Source organism: Barbus barbus (genome assembly GCF_936440315.1).
Source record: "Barbus barbus genome assembly, chromosome: 43".
Classification (NCBI taxonomy): domain Eukaryota; kingdom Metazoa; phylum Chordata; class Actinopteri; order Cypriniformes; family Cyprinidae; genus Barbus; species Barbus barbus.
The window spans coordinates 26,478,551-26,498,899 of record NC_136721.1 but is presented as its reverse complement, the minus strand read 5'-3'; the positions used below and the strand labels follow the sequence as shown (position 1 = coordinate 26,498,899).

Genomic DNA, 20,349 nt, shown 5'->3' with positions numbered 1-20,349 from the left:
ATAACGCTTGAGTCTTGTGACAAACACTCTCAGGACTCTGGAGAGGAATGAATGGATGTTGTTTGAAGCAGCCTGGGAAAGCAGGGATTTATCTACCCTGGCCGAGCTTGGCCTTGGAATACTTTACACTGTTTTCATGTCGAGCAAACGGATGGTGTTGAAAAGGAGGTGGAGAATAAAGGTGGAACTGAGAAAAACAATATCACACGGTTACACACAAAGATGATAAGCTCTAGCCTGCGGGAAGACAGATGAAAAATATGAAAATGATCAGAAAGAACAGCAATGAAGAAAATAAAGAAGCCATTCATGAAGCGGCCTGCATCTGTGCGATACGTGAACATGCCTCATTCCCAGGACAAGTGACCGTTATGATCAACTGGACACTGAACTTGCGTCAGCTCATAGATTGAACTGTGTGGAAAGGGCTCTATAAATGAAGTAGACTTGAGACTTGAGTATAGAGCATACGCAGTATAGTGTGTAATGCAAGAAAAGTTTTAAAATACAATATTCATTTGAGCTGCAAATGTGCCGTTCATCGTCATTGGTAAGCCTCAGAGAACCCTGAACCAGGTGTATATTTCAAGTTCAATTAAATTCAAGTTTATTTGTATAGCGCTTTTCACAATGTAATCCTTGCAAAGCAGTTTTACAGAAAATTAAAGTTTCCACATTATATTTAGTAATAGCTTATCAGTGGTGGCTATGTCAAGTTGATGTACATATGGCAGAAATGTATGGTAAAAATCAATAATTTAGTTTTTCAAATTCAAATTTATTCCAGGAATACATGGCCTAAAATCCACAAAATCCTAACCTGGCAGATAATCTTTTCTTCATTCCATGGTGTATATATACAATGCCAATCTCCATGCATACCCTGAATTACAAACACTTGACACATCAATACAAACGTCAACAAGCACAAGATCAGTATTTCTTACGCAGATCCTCATACAAGGAACAATCATACAAAAAATGCTTCTCATCTTCTATCACAGAAATATTTGATGTTAATTTACAATAAATACAGATTCTCTCTGCCATTGGTGTATTACTCCATCTGCCTGTTTCTATAGCAAGATGATGACTTGAACATCTAAAAAGGAACAATGATCGTACCAGTTGCATATTATACACAGACGCAATGTAGCTCTCTTGTATCAAAGAAGACTTGCATTGTGAATATATATTTAACTTATTATTTTCCAAAACTGATGTATACCATGCCTAGGGATGCCACCTTCAGCGAGCCAAAATAAGGGACAGATCCTTGTGGTACTCCATACTTTACTGGTGATAACTGAGATGATTTCCCATTTAAATGAACAAAGTGGTAGCGATCGGGCAGGTAGGATCTAATCCATCTTAAAGCCTGTCCTTGAATACCAGTATAGCTTTGTAATCGATCTATGAGTATATCATGGTCTAAAACAGTGGTTCTCAAACTTTTTTGAGTTTGAAAAAAAAAGTACCACCTCAGAAAATATTTGGCTTTCCAAGTACCACCATTATGACCGACATTAAAATACAGTATAGCATTATGCACAGTTAAAAAAAAACAAACAAAAAAAAAACAAACGAGTCAGTTTTATTCCTAATAAGAATATTTATTACTGTCAGCCAATTAAAACATTGTAAATACACAGTTTGAACATTAACACTGCACAGTGCTTACTTCCACGTAAATAAAAAACTTAATTATTAAATTAAAATATTGGCTGACTAGAAAGTGACAGTGATGAGCTCTAAGTTTTACCCAAAGAATCTAGTTGTGGTTTCTTAATAACAAGTTGTGTTAGGAAAGCTGAGTGCATTTGAAAGATGCCACTCATCCTTTGAATTATCAGTTTGTCTTATTGCCTTCTAGAAGACGTTATTTAATGCCCAGGGCGGAGAGAAACATCTATAAGAATTCATTTATGCTTGCAGTAATTCGATATTTGTATCAAAACACTAAGATGGAACAATATTTAATGTTTTTTGATATCTGTGTGGTTTTAATGTTATGTATGTTTGAGGTCAAAGACAATTTTCAACCATTGGGGTTGACAATGAAGTTGTATTGTATTGTATTTTATCAGCTGACATGAATTTCCAATGGATTCCTGACTCATTGCGGTGGCCTAAAATAATGTAGCAGGTTAGTAACGCTTTGCAAGACTGCGAGCGCATGTTCAGGACTGGGGGTTAAAGCTGGGTTATTGATCACCAATCAGTCCATGTTTAAACATGAGAAGCACATTTTCTGATATTTATTTTACTCCGCAGGTCATTTCTCATGAGAAATACAGAGCAGGACATTGTTGTAGCATCTGTAGTTTCTCTTCTGACCTCAGATGAACCGAATCAAAGCAGCGCTGGATGTGTTTGTCCTTGAGTCTGTCGCGCTGTAACTCCCTTGCGTCAGGAGGAATTCCAACACCTGCGTGAGAACAGAAATCTAAAGAAAGAAACAACAGTTTATCTGCCATTCTGAGGAATCGGTGCCATTTGAGGACAACTTCGAATATCATTTCATTCACTGCTGACCTGTCAAGAAACAGTGTTTTCTGGCGTAACCCTAACCTTATTCACCTATTAGTCAAAACCCATACACTTTTAACCCCCATTCTGAAGATGTGCTTTTAGTGTGCCGCATTATTTCAGTCCCATCACAGTAGATTGATATGCTCATGATTTGAATAGATAACTCAGAATAGATCAAATCTGGTAGAATTCAGTTGTTTTTATACTAAAGCCTATTAAATATACCAGTGATGAACAGAGAGAACTGGTCTGTTTGCCATTGACAAAGATTAAAAAACAAATTCATGTGGCTGTGTTCAGTTGGACGTTGGCTCTGAACAGCGGAGCGACAGGCTCAAACGCACGGAGGCCTTTAGCAGCTCTTTATCCGTCTATTCTGGGTTGGAGCCGAGCTGCAGTATTAACCCTAATCCAGCCACAGCGTGTTGTTTTGATGAAGCGGTCACGCGGATCAGATCCATATCTCACCATCTGTCTCTCTCTCCAGGTTCATTGAGAGTGAAGTTGGTCACACTTCTCCGTAGGCTCTGCTGTCATGGAGGGATTCTGACAAACCCTCAGCAGGTGAGTGTGGCGTTCTGTTGCTGTTTTCTAAAGCACAGTGGCTGGAGGTCTTCTGTAGAATTAGAGCTAAACTACTCTGTACAAAACAGGTTTAACAATTAATCAAACTAAGAGGATGGGTCACATCATTTCTGATTTTCTTTGATGTGATGGGAATTATTTATAACTGTTTAAAAGTGAAATTCATATTAGCAGAATCAAAAACATGAATGAATTCATAGGTGTGTGATTTGATAGGTGTACTTACAGCGGACTGATGTAACATGGGATGCGGAGTCACGAAATCAAACCAGCTGCAGCTGAAACCATGCGATCGAGGTGCGTGAACCAACAAGATGATTCCAGTTTGACACACTTCAAAAATTCAGAGCTTTCAGCTGAATATCTGCCATTAAATGACTGAGAGAAACAGCTCACTTTGCTCTGTGTCTGTGTTTGTCTCTGTCGTGTCTGTCTGTAGGGAACATCTCAGTTCCAGGTAATTCCTCCTCATTTATTTCAGTAAAAGTCTCATTGTTGTCAGTGAGTGTTAATGAACATCAAACACTGTTTTTCTTGGTTTCTCTCACATGCAGCGGCTACAGGTCAGACAGATCATATTTCTGTGAGTTTAAAGAAACACTCACATTTCCTGCTGGCCTGACTGTGTCTGTCTCTCTCTGTCTGTCTGTCTGTCTGTGTAGCAATGCGAGCGGCGCTGCTCATCCAGCGCTGGTATCGTCAGTATGTGGCGCGGCTGGAGATGAGACGCCGCTGCACCTGGAACATTTTTCAGTCGATAGAGTATTCTGGACAACAGGATCATATCAAGGTGAAACAACACGGATCTTCTCCTCAGATACGTCTGTCCATGAGTAATGAAGCACAGACATACAGTCACATAGGCCTGTTATTGCATTAAAAGTCTTGTTGATATTTCTGCCTCTCTTTTTGAGTCTTTACACATGAAACATTTGTATCTCTGCAGCTGTATAATTTCTTTGGTTACCTGATGGATCATTTCAGCTCTGCCAACAGCCAAAGTAAGAAGCAAGTTCTTCAGCTGTGTCTCCTCTGATGAAGTGCTCAGGGTAACTAAACAGACTGACACATACGTCTCTCTCTCAGGGAATCTGGTCTCTCAGATGTTTGGCGAGAGTGAGGTGTTTCAGGATGCGGAGTGGGAGAGACGCTTCTGTTATAAAGACATTGAGGTTCCAGATGTTTACACCGGCCCGCATCTCTCCTTCCCACTGAGCATCTCCAACGTCACGGAGCTGGTGCACGCCTTCAAAAACAAACAAGTACGATCATTCCTGTCAAAGCAGCAAAATAGCTTCATGTACATGTTACATGAAGTCAGTCTTTCTCATCTGTCAGTGGAAGCTGTAGAAGTGCATGTTTAAGCGCAGATCTCTCTCTGCAGAAGCTTCACGCGCGGTATGTGCTGCAGCTGCTGGGAAAGACCTGGACGCTCCTGCGCTTGATGCCCAACATCAGTCACGTGGGCACCTGCAGACACAAAGAGATCACCATCTGTGGTGAGTAACACTCACACCTCATTCTCAAGACGTCTCACATTGAGACGCACCGTTTTTAAGGGTTCAATGTGCAATTGAATTCTTTGCTACTCATGCAGGTGACTTACACGGCCATCTTGAGGATCTGCTGTTGATCTTTTACAAAGTCAGTAAAATTCCACAATCCTCAATTCATTGCATTTGAATGTGCCAGTAACAGATTTTTGTTCAATACTAGAACGGTTTTCCTTCAGTGGAGAACCCATACGTCTTCAACGGTGATTTTGTGGACAGAGGGAAAGAGTCCATAGAGATCCTGCTGGTTCTGTTTGCGTTCCTGTTGCTGTATCCGCATGATGTGCATCTGAACAGAGGAAACCACGAGGACCACATCGTTAATCTGAGGTGCAGATGACATGGATCAAATCAATCACCTACAGTACATTTGTGAACAACAAATTCAGTTAGGAATGGATCTGACCATATGGATTTATGTCCATTTTAAAATGAAAAATCTTGTTTTCATGCAGATACGGCTTCACTAAGGAAGTTCTGGGGAAATATCAGGTGAGCTGGCCATCCACCGCTTGTCTAATGCAGTGCATCCTGCAGAGTTTAGCTCCAAACGTTTCTAGTGATGCTGAAGACCTTCGTTAGCTGTTTGGATGTATTTAATTAGGATTAGAGCTAAACTCTGCAGGCCTCCAGCAGGGATTTGCACCTTCCTCTCATCTATCCATTCACACAATCACAGACCGTTTGTTTGCATTAGCAAACAATGAAAATCATGAAATGATTTCAGGTCATGAAATCCTCAGATTGCTTTACATACAAACTCCATTCAAACATTGTCTTGTAGATTATTTCAGTATTACATGCACTCTCTTAGTCTTATACTTTATCCCTCGGTTTCACAGACAAGGCTTAAACCTAGTCCCAGACTAAAATGTAAATCTGAGCTGTTTCAACTGAAAGAAACTTGCACTGATTGATCTTAAAATATATCAATGCCTTTGTTTTGTTTCAAGATGCACACCAGTAATGTTTTTTCTTAGGCACGTTTATAAAAAGTACTTAAATGTCCTAATTGAACTATGGCCTAATCCTGGCTTAGTCTAAATCCTGTCTGTGAAACCAGGCCTATATTTACACGACAGCAGCATTTTGGGGATGTGAAAATGCAAACTTTTGAAAACAGGTCTTAAAGCACAAGTTATCACAAGAAAGTGATACCGTTATTGTCTCTGTGTAAACTACAAAAATGCTAATTCATGCATATACTGTATGTATTACATGTTAGTGTAGTGTTACTTTACAAAAATCACATTCCCAACTGCTGGCCTAGATCCGTGTGACCAGGGAACGTTTTGACAATGTTGACTTCAGTACATGAGAAACGCAAAGCAAAAACCTTTCCATTTTAGCACATTGTTGTTAGGGTTAGGGTACATCTGTTCATTTAGACCCATTGACACAGGAGTATAAGATCAAGCGTCTAGCCATGCAGTCTGCATTTACAAATATTTGTCGAAAAAATTTGTTCTGAAGAGCTCAGTGAATTGAAGCATGGTACTGTGATAGAACGCCATCTTTGCAATAAGTCAGTTTGTGAAATTTCATCCCTGCTAGATATTCCACCTTCAGCTGTAAGTGGTATTACTGGAAAGTGGAAGTGTATAGCAACAGCAGCCAGAAGCCCATATAAAGTCACAGAGTGGGTCAGCAAGTGCTGGGGCTCATGACTGACACTTAATTTCTAGCGATTACCGTCAATTTGATTTCACAGATACTATTTAAACTAAACTGATCTAGACAATGACATCTCTGAATTAAATAATGAAATACCTTTAACTGAAAATTGAGTGTTTAATCTTATTTTTAGACATTACTGACACTCTATCCTCCAATTTGATTAAGTGCTTTAACACAATTCGTTAAAAGAGCTATATAAATAAAGGTGACTTGACTTGACTTGTAAAAGTCACCAACGCTCCACTGATTCCAGAGCTGAAGAGGGTCTCCACTGGCATTAATATCAGCACTAAAACGGTGCAGCAGAGCTTTATGAATGGGTTTCCATGTGTGCGCAGCTACATGAAGCCTTGCATCACCAGTACAATGCCGAGCGTGGGATGGAGGGAGTAAAGCACGCTGACACTGGACTCTGGAGCAGAGGAAACCTGTTCTGCAGAGCCACCGATCTCATGGTATGATGGGAGAGTCTTGGTTTGGTGGATTCCAGGAGAACGTTACCTGCCTGACTGCATTGTGCCAACTGTAACGTCTGGAATGGGGCTGTTTTTCAGGGATCGCCCCCGAAGAATGAACATTTCCCAAGACATTTTGGACAATGCAATGCTTCCTACTTTGCAGGAACAGTTTGGGAAGGCCCTTTTCTTTTTTTCCCCTGGCGCACAAAGACATGGTTGGATGAGTCTGGCGTGGCAGAACTTGACTGGTCCTGACATCAACCCATCCACCACCGTTGAGATAAACTGGAACAGAGATTGCGAGCCAGGCATTCTAATCCAAATTCAGTGCCTGAAAAACCCATATTAATGTCTATATATTTAGAATGAGATGTCATTAAAGTCCCTGTTGGTGTAATGGTCAGATGTCCCTAGTTTTGTCCATATAGTGTATTTTAGCTGTTAATGCCATTTGACTTAATCTCTTTATATTAAACAGACATGGACAAACTGGATAAGTCCATTTCCGTTGGATAGAAAGAGCATGAGTTGAATACAATTTTAACTCAACTGATTTAATTCTCGATCAGATGTGCAGAGCTGCCAGAAAACAAGTCATGTTCACACCAAGAATAACTATATTGGTAACTATATTAGTGTCTTCACTCGTTTTATCTTATCAGAGAACTCACAGTAAATGGCTCCAAACACAAGCGATCGCCTTCATGACATGAAAGAGCAATACTGAGAGCTTTTTTCTGATGTCGTCACAGGTTCATGGAAAAATTATTCTTAAACTTCTGCAAAAGATCTTCAGCTGGTTACCGCTGGCCACAGTGATTGACCAGAAAGTTCTGATTCTACATGGAGGAATTTCTGACAAGACGGACTTGAATGTGATCGCCAAACTGGACCGTCACCGAGTACGTTACACTTCAACAATCACATGAAACCCAGAGGTGGGTGTTGTTGTGTTTCATGTGTGTCAGTCGTTGTCTTCTGGGCTGTTTTCCCTCAGTTCGTTTCGGCCCTCAGGCCCCTGAAGAGGACAGGAGCGTCGGCGAGGCTGAAGGAAGCGGCTCTCAGTGCAGACGGAGACGAGGAGTTCAGCGCGGGACGCAGGAGAGTTCAGTCTCTGAGTCACGGCACACCACTGCGCCTCCGACAGGAGCTGCCGCGGCATTCGGTGCACTCTGAGTCCGGCCGGACGGGCCGCTCCGTCGAGGAGGAGCTGCGAGAGAGACGCCGCTTGGCCGGCCTCAGTCTGTCGTCCAACTCAGATCCTGCTGAGGTTCTGGAGACGGATGCAGATGAATGGAAGCAGGTGAAAACACAAACCCACTGGAGCATTGATAACACCCACACACACACACACACACACACTTACACTCACTCTTGTCTTTCTCTCTGTTTCTCTCACTCATCATAGTATGACCAAACAATTTGAAGAAACCTTAGAAAAAACTACTGTGGCACAGTACTGTGATGTATCTGATGGTAATATCATGGTACTTTTATATATACCGTGATCCTGAGTGATTACCATAAATTACTTCAAAGAATACCACGGAATTACCATGGAGTAAAGTCAAATAGACCATGGAAATACCATGGTACTTTTTGATGGTGTGTGTGCAGGTAGTCTGCCAGCATGTTTTGTTGTTGTTGTGTTTAGAGGTTTTTAATAGGTGCCATAATCGTGTTTGGCTTGTGTTGTCATTTGTTTGCTCAGACGTTACTGTTATGTTTAGAATGTGCAGCGTTGAGGGACGTTTAAGACCAAAGCTTATCACAGACAGTCAAGAACATTGGGCTTAAGCCACACACGCGTCCCTCCATGCTACTGAGAACCATTTTTGCTTCGTAAAATACTATCAACTATCAGTTTATTGCTGTCACATATTGATTTAATAATTTTGTCGTTTTTTTTTTATATGTCTTTACCTGACATTTGCAGTTCAACAACCACTCAAATGCTTTTTTAAATTCCGGTGCAAAAATGGTGTTATATTTATGACAGCACATTTTTTAGAGTATGCAGGCTCCAAGTACGATCTGAGGTGTTGTCCTTCAACATTAACACATCATGTGTGTTCAAGAGTTCAAGTGCGGTTTGTCTCACACACTCTCTAGATAGTGGATGTTCTGTGGAGTGACCCGATGTCTCAGAACGGTTGTGTCCCTAACGAGGTTCGAGGAGGCGGGTGTTACTGGGGGCCGGACGTCACACAGGAAGTGCTGGACAGACACAAACTGCAGCTGCTCATCAGATCTCATGAGTGCAAACAGGAAGGCTATGAATTCTGCCACAACGGCAGGGTGAGCCATCCATTAATACTCATCCACCAATCAATAATCATCTATCCATTAATACTCATTCATCTATTAACACTCATCGACCCATTAATACTCATCCATCTATTAATACTCATTCATACATTAATAATCAACCACCCACTTATCCATCCATTAATACTCATCCACCCGTTAATACTCATCCACCCGTTAATACTCACCCATCCGTTAATACTCATCCATCCGTTAATACTCATCCATCCGTTAATACTCATCCATCCGTTAATACTCATCCATCCATCAACACTCATCCATCTATCCATCCACTCATCCCTCCATCCCTCCATTTACCCATCTATTCACCAACTCATTGATTTATTTATCCATCCATTTACCCATCTATTTATCTAGAGCAATGGTCTCAAACTTAATTCCTGGAGGGCCACAGCTCTGCACAATTTAGCTCCAACCAGCTCCAAAACACACCTGCTTGGAAGTTTCTAGTGATCCTGAAGAGCTTGATTAGCTGGATCAGGTGTGTTTGATTAGGGTTGGAGCTAAGCTGTGCAGAGCTGTGGCCCTCCAGGAATTGAGTTTGAGACCAGTTATCTAGAGTTTTACTGTGATATGTTCTGAAGGGATGATAATTTTGCATTTGCAGGTTTTGACTATATTTTCAGCCTCTAATTACTATGACGTTGGCAGTAACAGAGGCGCTTACATTCGTTTGGGTCCCGACCTCATTCCTCACTTCAAACAGTTTCAGGCCAGCAGATCAACACGAGAGCTAACACTCAGACAGAGGTGAACACACACACACACACACACACACACACACACAATGACTATAGAAGTGGAACCCGAAGTCTTGTTTTGGGGTGTCCTTCAAAGAAAAGAAATAAAAGCTACATAAGTGTGTGTGATAGCAGAACTCTACTCTAAAAACCAATCATGTGCATCTCAGTCTAAAATGTTTAATTTTTGTTTTTGATTGTATTAGATTTGGTTGGAAAACACATATTAAACAGTTTGTTTGTTTGTTTGTGCGTGTGTGTGTAGTGTGGGACGAACAGAACGTTCTGCATTACAGGCTCTGAGGATGCAGCTGTTTACACACAAATCTGCCCTGATCCGAGAGTTTCAGGAATACGACCCACAGCGCACAGGTAATTAACACACACACACAGAAGAGCAATTCCCAGCATTGTTCTCCCTAATCAAGCTCACCTGAATCAGCTGACCAGGGTTGCGTTTCCCAAAAGCATTGTTAGCTAGTTATGGTCACAAGTTCCTTTGAACTCCATTGGTAACGACAGAACTTACTACCATAGTTGCTTTTGGGAAACACACTCCAGGTCATTAGCAGAAACTCCACGACCTGAAATGAGTTACAGTTTGACTTAGTCATGTAAAATAGATGTTCAGACTGAGCGTATATGGTCATGTTTACCATTCGATGTGTCTGTGGTCTCAGGTCTGATCTCGGTGAAGCACTGGGCCGCTGCTGTGGAGAAGGTCCTGCGTCTGGCTCTGCCCTGGAGGGTTCTGAGGTCTCAGCTGGTGACCAGCAGCGCTCAGGACGGGACGCTGAACTATCCCGACTGGGTCAACCAGCTCTCTGTCATCCAGCCCAACACGGAGGTGAGCTCAGAGAAAACAACACAAGTCAATTCAAGTTACTTTTATTTATATAGCGCTTTTAACAATACAGATTGTGTCAAAGCACTTAACAGTATCAGATTGGAGGATAGAGTGTCTACATTTACATTTATGCATTTAGCAGACGCTTTTATCCAAAGCGACTTACATTGCATTCAAGTTACAGTTTTTACATTTTTATCAGCTCTTGCTTTCCCTGGGAATCGAACCCATGACCTTGGCGTTGCTAGCGCCATGCTCTACTATTTCATTATTGAATTCAGAGATGTTATTGTCTAGCTCAGTTTAGTTTAAATAGTATCTGTGCAATCAAATAGATGATAATCACTAGAAATCAAGTGTCCCCGACTGAGCAAGCCAGAGGAGACAGCGGCAAGGAACCAAAACTCCCTCTGTGACAGAATGGAGAAAAAACCCTTGGGAGAAACCAGACTCAGTCGGGGGCCAGTTCTCCTCTGACCAGGCGAAACCCGCAGTTCAATTCCAACCCCAGCCATGTCAGATTGTCAGCACAGACCACGTTCACGACTCTGGTGCTTTGAGAAGCTTTTTTTAGGAATTAGCATACAGATAAGACCATATTTTAAGATAAGACCAACTTAATTTAAAAAGTAACAAAACACAAAGGATGGGGTAATTTTACTATGGCATAATTTGATATTTATATGAAAGAGAACACTGTATATTTATACTAATTAATACTAGCCTGCTAAAATGTGTCATTTATTAATCAATGGCTGATATTTGCATATGATTAACATAACTATAGAAAGAACAAAAGCCATTCAGTTCAGGAAAATAGCCACACTACTGATCATCACTAACCCAATAGGTGTCTATTTATCTGATTCTGGCAGATTGCAAACACGAGCCTCCTGGAGACCCTCTACAAGCATCACTCGAACCTGGAGAGCATCTTCAGAATGATCGACACGGACCACTCAGGTGATCAGCTGTTGACATGCTTTATAACCTGTATTGCGTGTTATAAACAAAAATTTCAGTTTAGCTCAAACTGTAAACATACAGCCAGACGTGTTCTCAGATCAGATGGATGTGTTCAGGTCTGATCTCGTTTGAGGAGTTTCGTCAGACGTGGAAGCTGCTGAGCTCTCACCTGCAGACGGACATCAGCGATAAAGCCATCTCAGATCTGGCTGAGAGCATAGACTTCAACAAGGACGGCAGCATCGATATCAACGAGTTCATGGAGGCCTTTCGCCTGGTGGAGCATTCTAGAGCCGAGATGGAGGCGCCGCCGCCACCCGAATGAGCGCAGGACCGTCAGGGCCAACGAACACAAACAACGCAACGCTTTCGGTGTTGCTCCGAAGCTCAAGAGCAGCTGCTGTACAGAGGAACTGACTGAAAACACGTCAGATTAGCTATGTTTTCATCCAAAGATGCGAATATAACTTATGCGCAAAACTGGAATGTTGCATAAAACATTTGCGAATAAAGCACCGTTTCCATCCAACGACTCAAAAAGACCAAAATCGTCACTTCCAGCTGCCACTAAATATCCCTAAGACAAGTGGAAAAAGTCACAATGTAATAATTTCCATTTATAATAAATGACTCGCGCCTCAGAGCAAGCTGACGAAACAATAAATGCGGTCATTGCTTTCGGAGGTCGTGTAAAACAATTATACAGAAATACTTTGCTCAGGCATTTCAGATGCTGTGAACGAGATCGGTCCGCTGGTTAGTCAAGTTATCCCATCGCGCAATCACATGACTTTTTTGATGCGCATGGAGGAATTTATTTGGTAAATGTGTTTCCATCGTAGTTTATGCGCTTTTTTTCTTATCGCATAAAAAGTTGATCCTACTCAAAGGTACGCATACATTTTTATGCGATATTCCAAAATGCGCAGAAAACTAGGTGGATAGACACATAGCTACTGTTTGCTTGGGTTTTACTCTAGTAAAGACAATGGCATGTTCAGTGCTTTAGCTCATGAACACTCATTAAATCAAACCCATGAAATTCATACAGTGAAACTTTATTAATCAATCATAGACACAGTAAAACATATCAGCTGATCAAAGGCACACATTCACACACGTAAGTAAAAATAAACGTGCCGCTCCAACACAAAGAGATCAGAGTCACCGTCCGCTGTTTCTGTCTCATTTATTTCTCACGTTCAGATGTTAGAAAGGGATCTGTTCTCTGAACTCCTCTTCAGAAGGAGACGTGAGCTCTGACGCGATCAGACCTGCTTCAGCTGAGTTTGCTGCTGCGTCCGTGAACGCTGTCGTGAAGCTCGTCTTCTATCGTTTTGATGTCGTCCAGATCGTCTTTAATGACGCTGATCAGGTGACTCAAACCCTCCTGCTGGTGCTTCAGATGCTGAAAACCAAACACATACTTCAGTTAAAGACAGTGGCTGGAACAGAGCAGTTTTATTCTCTGTGGTTGAAAATAAAGCCACTGATAAACACAGAGTTCATAAGGCTGGGTGAAATCAGTCTACGGCGCTGCAGGAATCAAACACACGTTCATTAGCTGGTCCTGACTCAAAATACAGTTTTTTGAGCGGTTTGATCCGTGGGAATCAGACCCATGACCTTGTGACTGTTTAGATGTGCACCTGACAGACACGCTCACTAGTACAGCTTCTCCAGTTCAGGAGACTCCGGATTCCGTCATAGGAAGATTGTCAGATTTCTCTCACTTCTGGAGACGATTCTGAACACAAACTACAGCAAACTCTCACACACACACTCTCTCACACACACACACTCTCTCACACACACACTCTCTCTCTCACACACACACACACACACACACACACACACACACTCTCTCTCACACACACACACACACACTCTCTCTCTCTCACACACACACACACACACAGCAAGTTCTGGTTCTTGCCTGTCTGATTTCTCTCAGCAGGTCGGCATCAACACGGTAACGCTCTTCTGAACGAACGGCTCCAAAATGATTCTGCATCCGAATCTGAGACATGAGTTCATTCAGTCGGCCCTGAAACACACACATTATACACACACACATTAAACACAAACATTACACACACACATTGAGATGGCAGGTGTGTTCCAGCTGATGATCACACCTTGAACTGTGTCGGTGCGTTGAGCTCTGATTGGATGGTTTCCAGCTGAACCCTAAGGTGTTCCTCGTCCAGCTGAATGGCGTAACCACTCTTCCTCTGAACTTCCTGTTTAATCAACACCTGGAACACAGCACAGAAAAGACAGGACTCTGTCTGTGTGTGTGTGTGTTGTACTGAAGGACATGCAGCACTCTGTGTGTGTGTGTGTGCGTGTGTACCTGCAGCACTGTGTGTGAGTGAGTGAGTGAGAGAGAGTGAGTGTGTGTGTGTGTGTGTGGGGTGTGTTGTGTATGTTTTGTACTGTATGTGTGTGTGTGTTGTTATGTACTGTGTGAGTGTGTGTGTGTGTGTGTTGTACTGAAGGACATGCAGCACTCTGTGTGTGTGTGTGTGTGTGTGTACCTGCAGCACTCTGTGTGAGAGGTCCATCAGCTTGCGTTTGTACTGTGTGATCTTGGCGGCGGTCGTGGCCTGATTCCTCTGCAGTACGCTGATGTCATTAGAGATGATCTGAAACACAGAGACAGAGCTGGTCACATGACAGTAGCGTCAGAGAGAGCAGCGGATCGGAGCGTCTCACTCACATCCACTCTGGTCTGGTGCTGTTTGTTCATCTGATCCTGGAACTTCAGTCTGCGCAGCAGCTCTTTGAAGCCCACCATGGGCACCGGAATCAACCTGAGCAGAAAATCACAGCACTGGTGAGCTCAGGTCACACGAGCGTCTGACGAGCCATTAATGAAGACGCACTTCTCTGGGTCTGGATTGTCCACTTTGGCCTGTTCCCAGATGATGGGATCCACACCTGCACACAAACACACGTCAGTGGCGCTCCTCAGCGAGTCAAGTCACCATTATTTACAATGCAGATTGTGTCAAAGCAGCTTTACAGTATTAAACAGGGCAAAAGTGTTCCGTTCTCCCCTAGCCAGACGGCACCAGCAGTTTAATTCCAGTCAGATTGTGCGCGCGTCTGTAATAACACACATGTACCTGCAGGTGGGTTCTGCAGCAGCTGCTTGAGCTGCGCCGGGGTCAGTGCGGTGCGACTGACTGCCATGATGACACCCAGCTGCTGCAGCACAGACTTCACGTTCATCTGCTCCATGTAGCTGTAGAGCGTGGATGCCGGGACTCGCTTCGACGTGCCGTTAGGAGAGCGCTCCACCAGATAAATGATCATCTCCGTTCTGCACAAACACAAGAGGATATCAGCTCAGAGTCAGATCAAACCTCAGCCGCGTCTGATCCTGACCGGAGCCGTTATAACACACAGCAGCGGCTCTCAGACGCGTTCACACAGAAAATTTCAAGCTCACAGATATTATTAAATCCCATGCTTGCAGTTTAATTTTATTATAGACCTTCTACTGTTATTAGTAAATTCATTGAGTCTCCGTTCAGTGAGGTTTCAGCTTGTTCCCCGTGATCTGTGGATCACAATCATTTGAGGCTCACAGTCTGCAGGTTCAACCTATAATTTCATGATGATCAAGTTTGTAATAGCTCTTAATTGCAGTGTCGTTCTGAAGGCTGTGTTCTCCGGAGGTCACGTTTGCTGGCCACATACAACAATTGCCTTTTAAACGAGACGCAGCAAACAAGCCTCTCTCAAAACCACTTCATAGTTTATGACCAATAATAAGGACAAGATTTGGGAAAGTTTCCTCGGAATAACTTAATTTTCTGTGCAGAGCTGGAAAGCGTTCGGTGCAGTACGAATCAGGCATTGGTGTTTTGTTTAATGACTGTATTTAAAATCAGAGTTTGAAGAAAGGCTGGAGGCGGAGATGAGTCTCACTGGTCATCGGGCAGTGCTCGAACTCCCTCCACATTGACCGTCAGAGTCGGGTTTCCTCCCAGAACCTTGTGCATCGATTCGACCAGCTGCTGCTGCTGACAGCGAACATCTGCTTCCTTCTTATTGAGAGCCAGAGCCACTAAACCATCCTCATCCTTCACATCAGGAACACAGCTGTAGCCCACCGCCTGAGACACGACACAGATGAACAGAGAGAGAGAGAGAGAGAAACGGACTTCATCAGAGAATCACAACAAAACACATTTGGAATCATCAATATACACTGAAGTTGTCATTTCAACACAATCTGAAAATCTGAGGAACCAGCTGACCTCCATTAAAAAATATCCAAACACACTGCACACATTTTATAACAATGTCAGAAATATTAGGACAACATTTTAAATGAAGGAGAGATGGTGCACAATATCACATTAATGAAATGCTTAAACTCAGAATGAGTGAAGCTGTTTTCTTTTGTGTGTGAGAGCCCAGGGAGTGAGGGAGTGTGTGTGTATGTGTGTGTGTGAGAGAGAGAGAGAGAGCTCAGGGTCAGACCTTGAAGCGGCAGAAGGGGTTCTCGGGGCTGAACTCCACCGGGGGTGTGCTGCTGCTGTAGTAACCCTTCCCTACGCCCCAGAAGGCCTGCAGCTGGTTCCATCGGGCCAGAATGGAGTCGCGCTCGTCGTTGAGGACCGACGGAGCGGAGAGAGCGCTGGCTGTGTTAAAGAGCTGACTGGACTGAGACGCCTGCTGGTTAAACAGGCCTCCTGCAAACACACACACACTCAGTACACACACACATGGCTCGTTCAGAGCGTCTGTTTCTGAACATGTTGCGTCTTCTCTCTTAGTTCGATTCGTTCAGTCCTTTATAAATACATAAACACTGCGATCAGACTTGATGAACAGCTGCTCTGAGATCGTCTGAATAAGGTGGCTTTTGGCCCGACAGAGAATTTATTATTGCCTTTATTCTCATAAGTCATAATGGGAAATGTGTTACACACACTACAGAACCGAACCAAGGAGAAATCAGTGTGTGTTTCAGGAGAGAGTAAGTGCTCTCAGACTCACCCGGCTGGTTCTGAGCGGGCTGGATCCCACCGAATCCTCCGAAGCCCAGTCCAGCGCCGCCCAGAGCTCCACTCGTGCCCAGAGCCGACGAGAAGCCAAAGCCCTTACTCTGAGTGTTTCCAAAGAGACTCGCACCTGCAGAGAGCACTTCCTGTCAGACACACACTCACACTAATATATATACACACACAAATATACACACACTCACACTAATATGCACATACACGCATGCTCGCTCACACAAAACACACACACTAACATAGACTCACACACACACACTAATATACACACACACACACACTCACACTAATATGCACATACACACATGCTCGCTCACACAAAACACACACACTAACATAGACTCACACACACACACTAATATACACACACACACACACACACACACTAATATACACAAGCAAACACGCTCCCGACTGTCTGGATCAAAGCTGTACCTGTGTTTGATGGCGTGGAGAAACTGAAGCTGTTGCCGCCGGCGGTAGTGGTAGTGCCAAACCCCCCGAACGCACCTGCAGCGCACGCGCACACACACACACACATGAGAGGAATACAGGACAGACGTGGACACAGAACAGAGATGGACATGCTGAACATGCGTGATGGACAGAGCGGGTTTGATCACATGACCAGAGCGTCACTGACACACTAACCACACACACACACACACACACACACGAATGAGCGCGTGATGTGAGCTGATCATGAGTAACATGACCTCTGACCTCTCGCACTCATCTACCTGCTCCACTGAGGCTACTGCCAAAACTGAGCACAGGGGCCGCGGGGCCCAAACCGAAGCCCCCAAAACTAACGGGCGCAGCGGGGACACTGCTGGGGGCCAGAGAGCCAAATCCTAACGACACACACACACACACACACGGGCGAGAGTTAGAAACACCTGCAGTGTGTTAGAGACACTGGAGACTCACTGCACACACACTAACTCACCCAATACCCACACACACACACTCACCCGTGCCGCCCGATCCGAAGCCGAAGCCCGTGGGTGCAGATGTTGTGGTCGCGGCTCCGAAGCCTGTGCCAGAAAGACCTGTAACCATGACAACAGCTGGTGAGCACCTGTAACCCTGACAACTGTCTCATAAAGCTGAGCATCTGAAGGAATGCTGTCGGTAAGCACATGCATGTGATGGTGATGATTAGGGCGTGGCCTAATGCTTAGAGAGTTGGACTTGTAACGCAAAGGTCGGGGGTTCGAGTCTGGGAACAGGTGCGGAGTGAATGACCAGCGCTCTCTTCCACCCAGAGACCCTCGAGCAAGAACCGGACCCCAACGGCTCCACGGCAGAAACAGCACTTGGATGTGAAATAAAGAGCACAAACTCTGTGGGAACTGTACTGGGCTACACGTCACATCCTTTCCTTCAAATTTCATGATTCGATTCTCATTCACAAGCTTGCAATTTTATTCAATTAAAGATTTGACTTGGTATCGATTATTCTGGATATATATCAGGTGCAGTAGTACATGCCAAACTTTCTCAAGAAAAAATAAATCTCTCCACTAATGCTGCAAAATATACATGAGAGTCATTTGGTGCTACATTATAATAGCGAAGGATGAAATTAACTGGTTTGTATACAAACACCTAAATTACACTCAGTTCTTAATAATAAAGTTACAAATACATATTTCTACTCCAATTTGTATTTTTTAAATATAAATAGTGGCTGTCATAAAAACTTGACGGATTTATTCCTACATAACACTTAAAATGATAATGAATATGTTATATGGTGCATATATAAAACTGTTATTAAAGGATGATGAGTTCACGCTGGCGCAGTGATCATTAAACAGCATTTATTGCTCGAATATTGTAAGAAAATGATCAGAATTTGAAATCTGAGACTGTTTCATATCAAAAGCATCAAAGCTAAGCGCGATTTATTGCGATACAATGTTCCGTTTATTTACTGAAAGCAGGCCAGACTAATCGATTCTTGGGATTATCGATATTTATAGCCAGTCATTACCGGAGGATGAGTATGATTTACACGAGAAGCTCCAAGCTTCTTCTTCTTCATCATCAATAACAACAACAACAACAACAATAACAACAACAACAACAACAACAATAACAACAAGTGCCTCCGAGAGAAGAGATTCGCGTCGGATCCGCTGCTGCGATCACTCACAGCTACCTTACTCTACTTCTGACTGAGTCCAAGTGTGTATTAATATATTTTACAGCTTTTCATATCAAACTATGAATGTTTATCAGAACTGAGTAACAGAGTTTAATTGAACTCACTCGCGCTGTTGGCCGCGCCGCCGAAGTTGAACGCCATGTTTCCGGTTCCGCCGCGATACAGTCCGACCGGAAACAGAAACCATCAACAAGTGGTTCCTACGCGCACACACTTCCTGCGTCAAATCAAATAAATCAGTGGTGACTGAAAAGTAAAGCGCAAACAGAATACTGCAGGACGAGCTTAACAACCCTCTCTGTGAACTGATGTTTTTGTTCTAGTAAAGAGCACTGATGATGAAACACTTGAGAAATGCTGAACTCATCACCATAACAACATCTGTCAAAGATTGAATTCTTGAACTGGGCTGTCTCTTAGCACTCTACGAAGACTCTAAAGGTGTACCTGTTCCCCAGCTATACCTTCTTACCTGTGTGACGTCACCAGGTGCTGTCCATGGCATATCGATGGCTCGAGACTCGATTATTTATTCTCAGCACTGCGTTGTGTGACAAAACGGTGTTCTTTATAAAAGAAGTGTTGGTTTTAAACAAAGACGCGGGACTCTTTCCTGTTAGAACGCGTGAAACTTTTACTTCCGCTTTGCAACATAGGCCTACATCACATCAGGGAAGAAAACCAAGAAAGAAAGATCTGGCCAGAGCACCTCCCAGTGGTCAGCACATAAAACACAAGAAAACACTGCTTAATAATTTAACAGAAGAGAGAGGGAAAATATAAATATAGAAGCACTTCAAAAATAGTTGAAATAGCATTTGCAAAAAAATAATCCAAATTGCAAACTAAATCTAACCCAGGATATTTGATATAATTTTGAAGTGAGTGTGAACCATAACCTCACGCCCAAACAGCTAATATCACTGACCATCAGTATGCCTTTACTGCTCATTAATATCCTCATTATATATTTTACAGTGTCTTCATTTCCTCCACAGCAGCAGCTGCATCATATACTGGTGTAAATCACTCATTTCTGTGATTGGATGACCTACTCAAACACATCACTATTCCAGAGAAAGAGGAGGTCTCCACACTATTTTCTTCATTTGTAAGTTTTAGTATATGGCTGCGAGGACAGCGCGGTCTATTATATTAGTATAGAATGAGATGCACTGGGTCTAGATACGAGTGGCCCAGACCAGCGAAAGAATGAGCAGCTCCGTCTCTCTCATGATCACCAGATTCACACCCCCAGCATATCCTTACTCTACTTAACATGTCACTTACACTTCATATCTATATTTAAAAAATGTCAGGTTTCATACATTTAGACCGTTTTAAACAGTTTTTAATGAAGTCCACTGAATTCAATACTGGAAATATTCAAATGCAGTTTCTGAAATATTGATAAGATTCAAGATTGTATTCGTCACATACACAATTATACAGGG

At 43.0% G+C, this 20,349-nt stretch overlaps 3 protein-coding genes across 4 annotated transcripts in view; 1 reads left to right on the top strand and 2 right to left on the bottom strand.

The window, feature by feature from the left end:
* Positions 1–420, bottom strand: part of LOC306862414 (bone morphogenetic protein 7-like) — a 2,953-nt gene extending 2,533 nt beyond the window's left edge. The window contains exon 1 of the mRNA XM_079405211.1: positions 1–420. This exon is cut by the window's left edge and continues 104 nt beyond it. The gene's annotated coding sequence lies outside the window, so the exon portion shown is untranslated.
* A 2,556-nt stretch (positions 421–2,976) lies between these two features.
* On the top strand, positions 2,977–12,853 carry ppef2b (protein phosphatase with EF-hand domain 2b). 2 transcript variants are annotated; one of them, XM_079405331.1, is made up of 17 exons: positions 2,977–3,096; positions 3,334–3,440; positions 3,780–3,907; positions 4,064–4,118; positions 4,204–4,379; positions 4,502–4,616; positions 4,715–4,761; positions 4,834–5,000; positions 5,126–5,162; positions 7,558–7,707; positions 7,803–8,108; positions 8,918–9,103; positions 9,741–9,883; positions 10,139–10,245; positions 10,554–10,720; positions 11,596–11,683; positions 11,803–12,853. In XM_079405331.1, the coding sequence occupies exons 2-17, from the start codon at positions 3,365–3,367 to the stop codon at positions 12,009–12,011; spliced, it is 2,157 nt and encodes a 718-aa protein (XP_079261457.1). In that variant the 5' UTR covers positions 2,977–3,096; positions 3,334–3,364; the 3' UTR covers positions 12,012–12,853. The 2 variants fall into 2 exon arrangements, with proteins under 2 accessions (XP_079261457.1, XP_079261458.1); XM_079405332.1 differs by having other exon boundaries at positions 3,021–3,096; positions 3,334–3,574; positions 11,803–12,344.
* nup54 (nucleoporin 54) lies at positions 12,729–19,594 on the bottom strand. Its single transcript, XM_079405333.1, has 14 exons — positions 19,368–19,594; positions 19,000–19,112; positions 17,697–17,774; positions 17,158–17,232; positions 16,703–16,837; positions 16,184–16,395; positions 15,626–15,813; positions 14,818–15,014; positions 14,575–14,629; positions 14,409–14,502; positions 14,227–14,334; positions 13,825–13,944; positions 13,623–13,733; positions 12,729–13,094 (listed from the first exon to the last, which is right to left on the bottom strand). The coding sequence occupies exons 2-14, from the start codon at positions 19,034–19,036 to the stop codon at positions 12,966–12,968; spliced, it is 1,539 nt and encodes a 512-aa protein (XP_079261459.1). The 5' UTR covers positions 19,037–19,112; positions 19,368–19,594; the 3' UTR covers positions 12,729–12,965.
* Between the last annotated feature and the right edge of the window lie 755 nt (positions 19,595–20,349).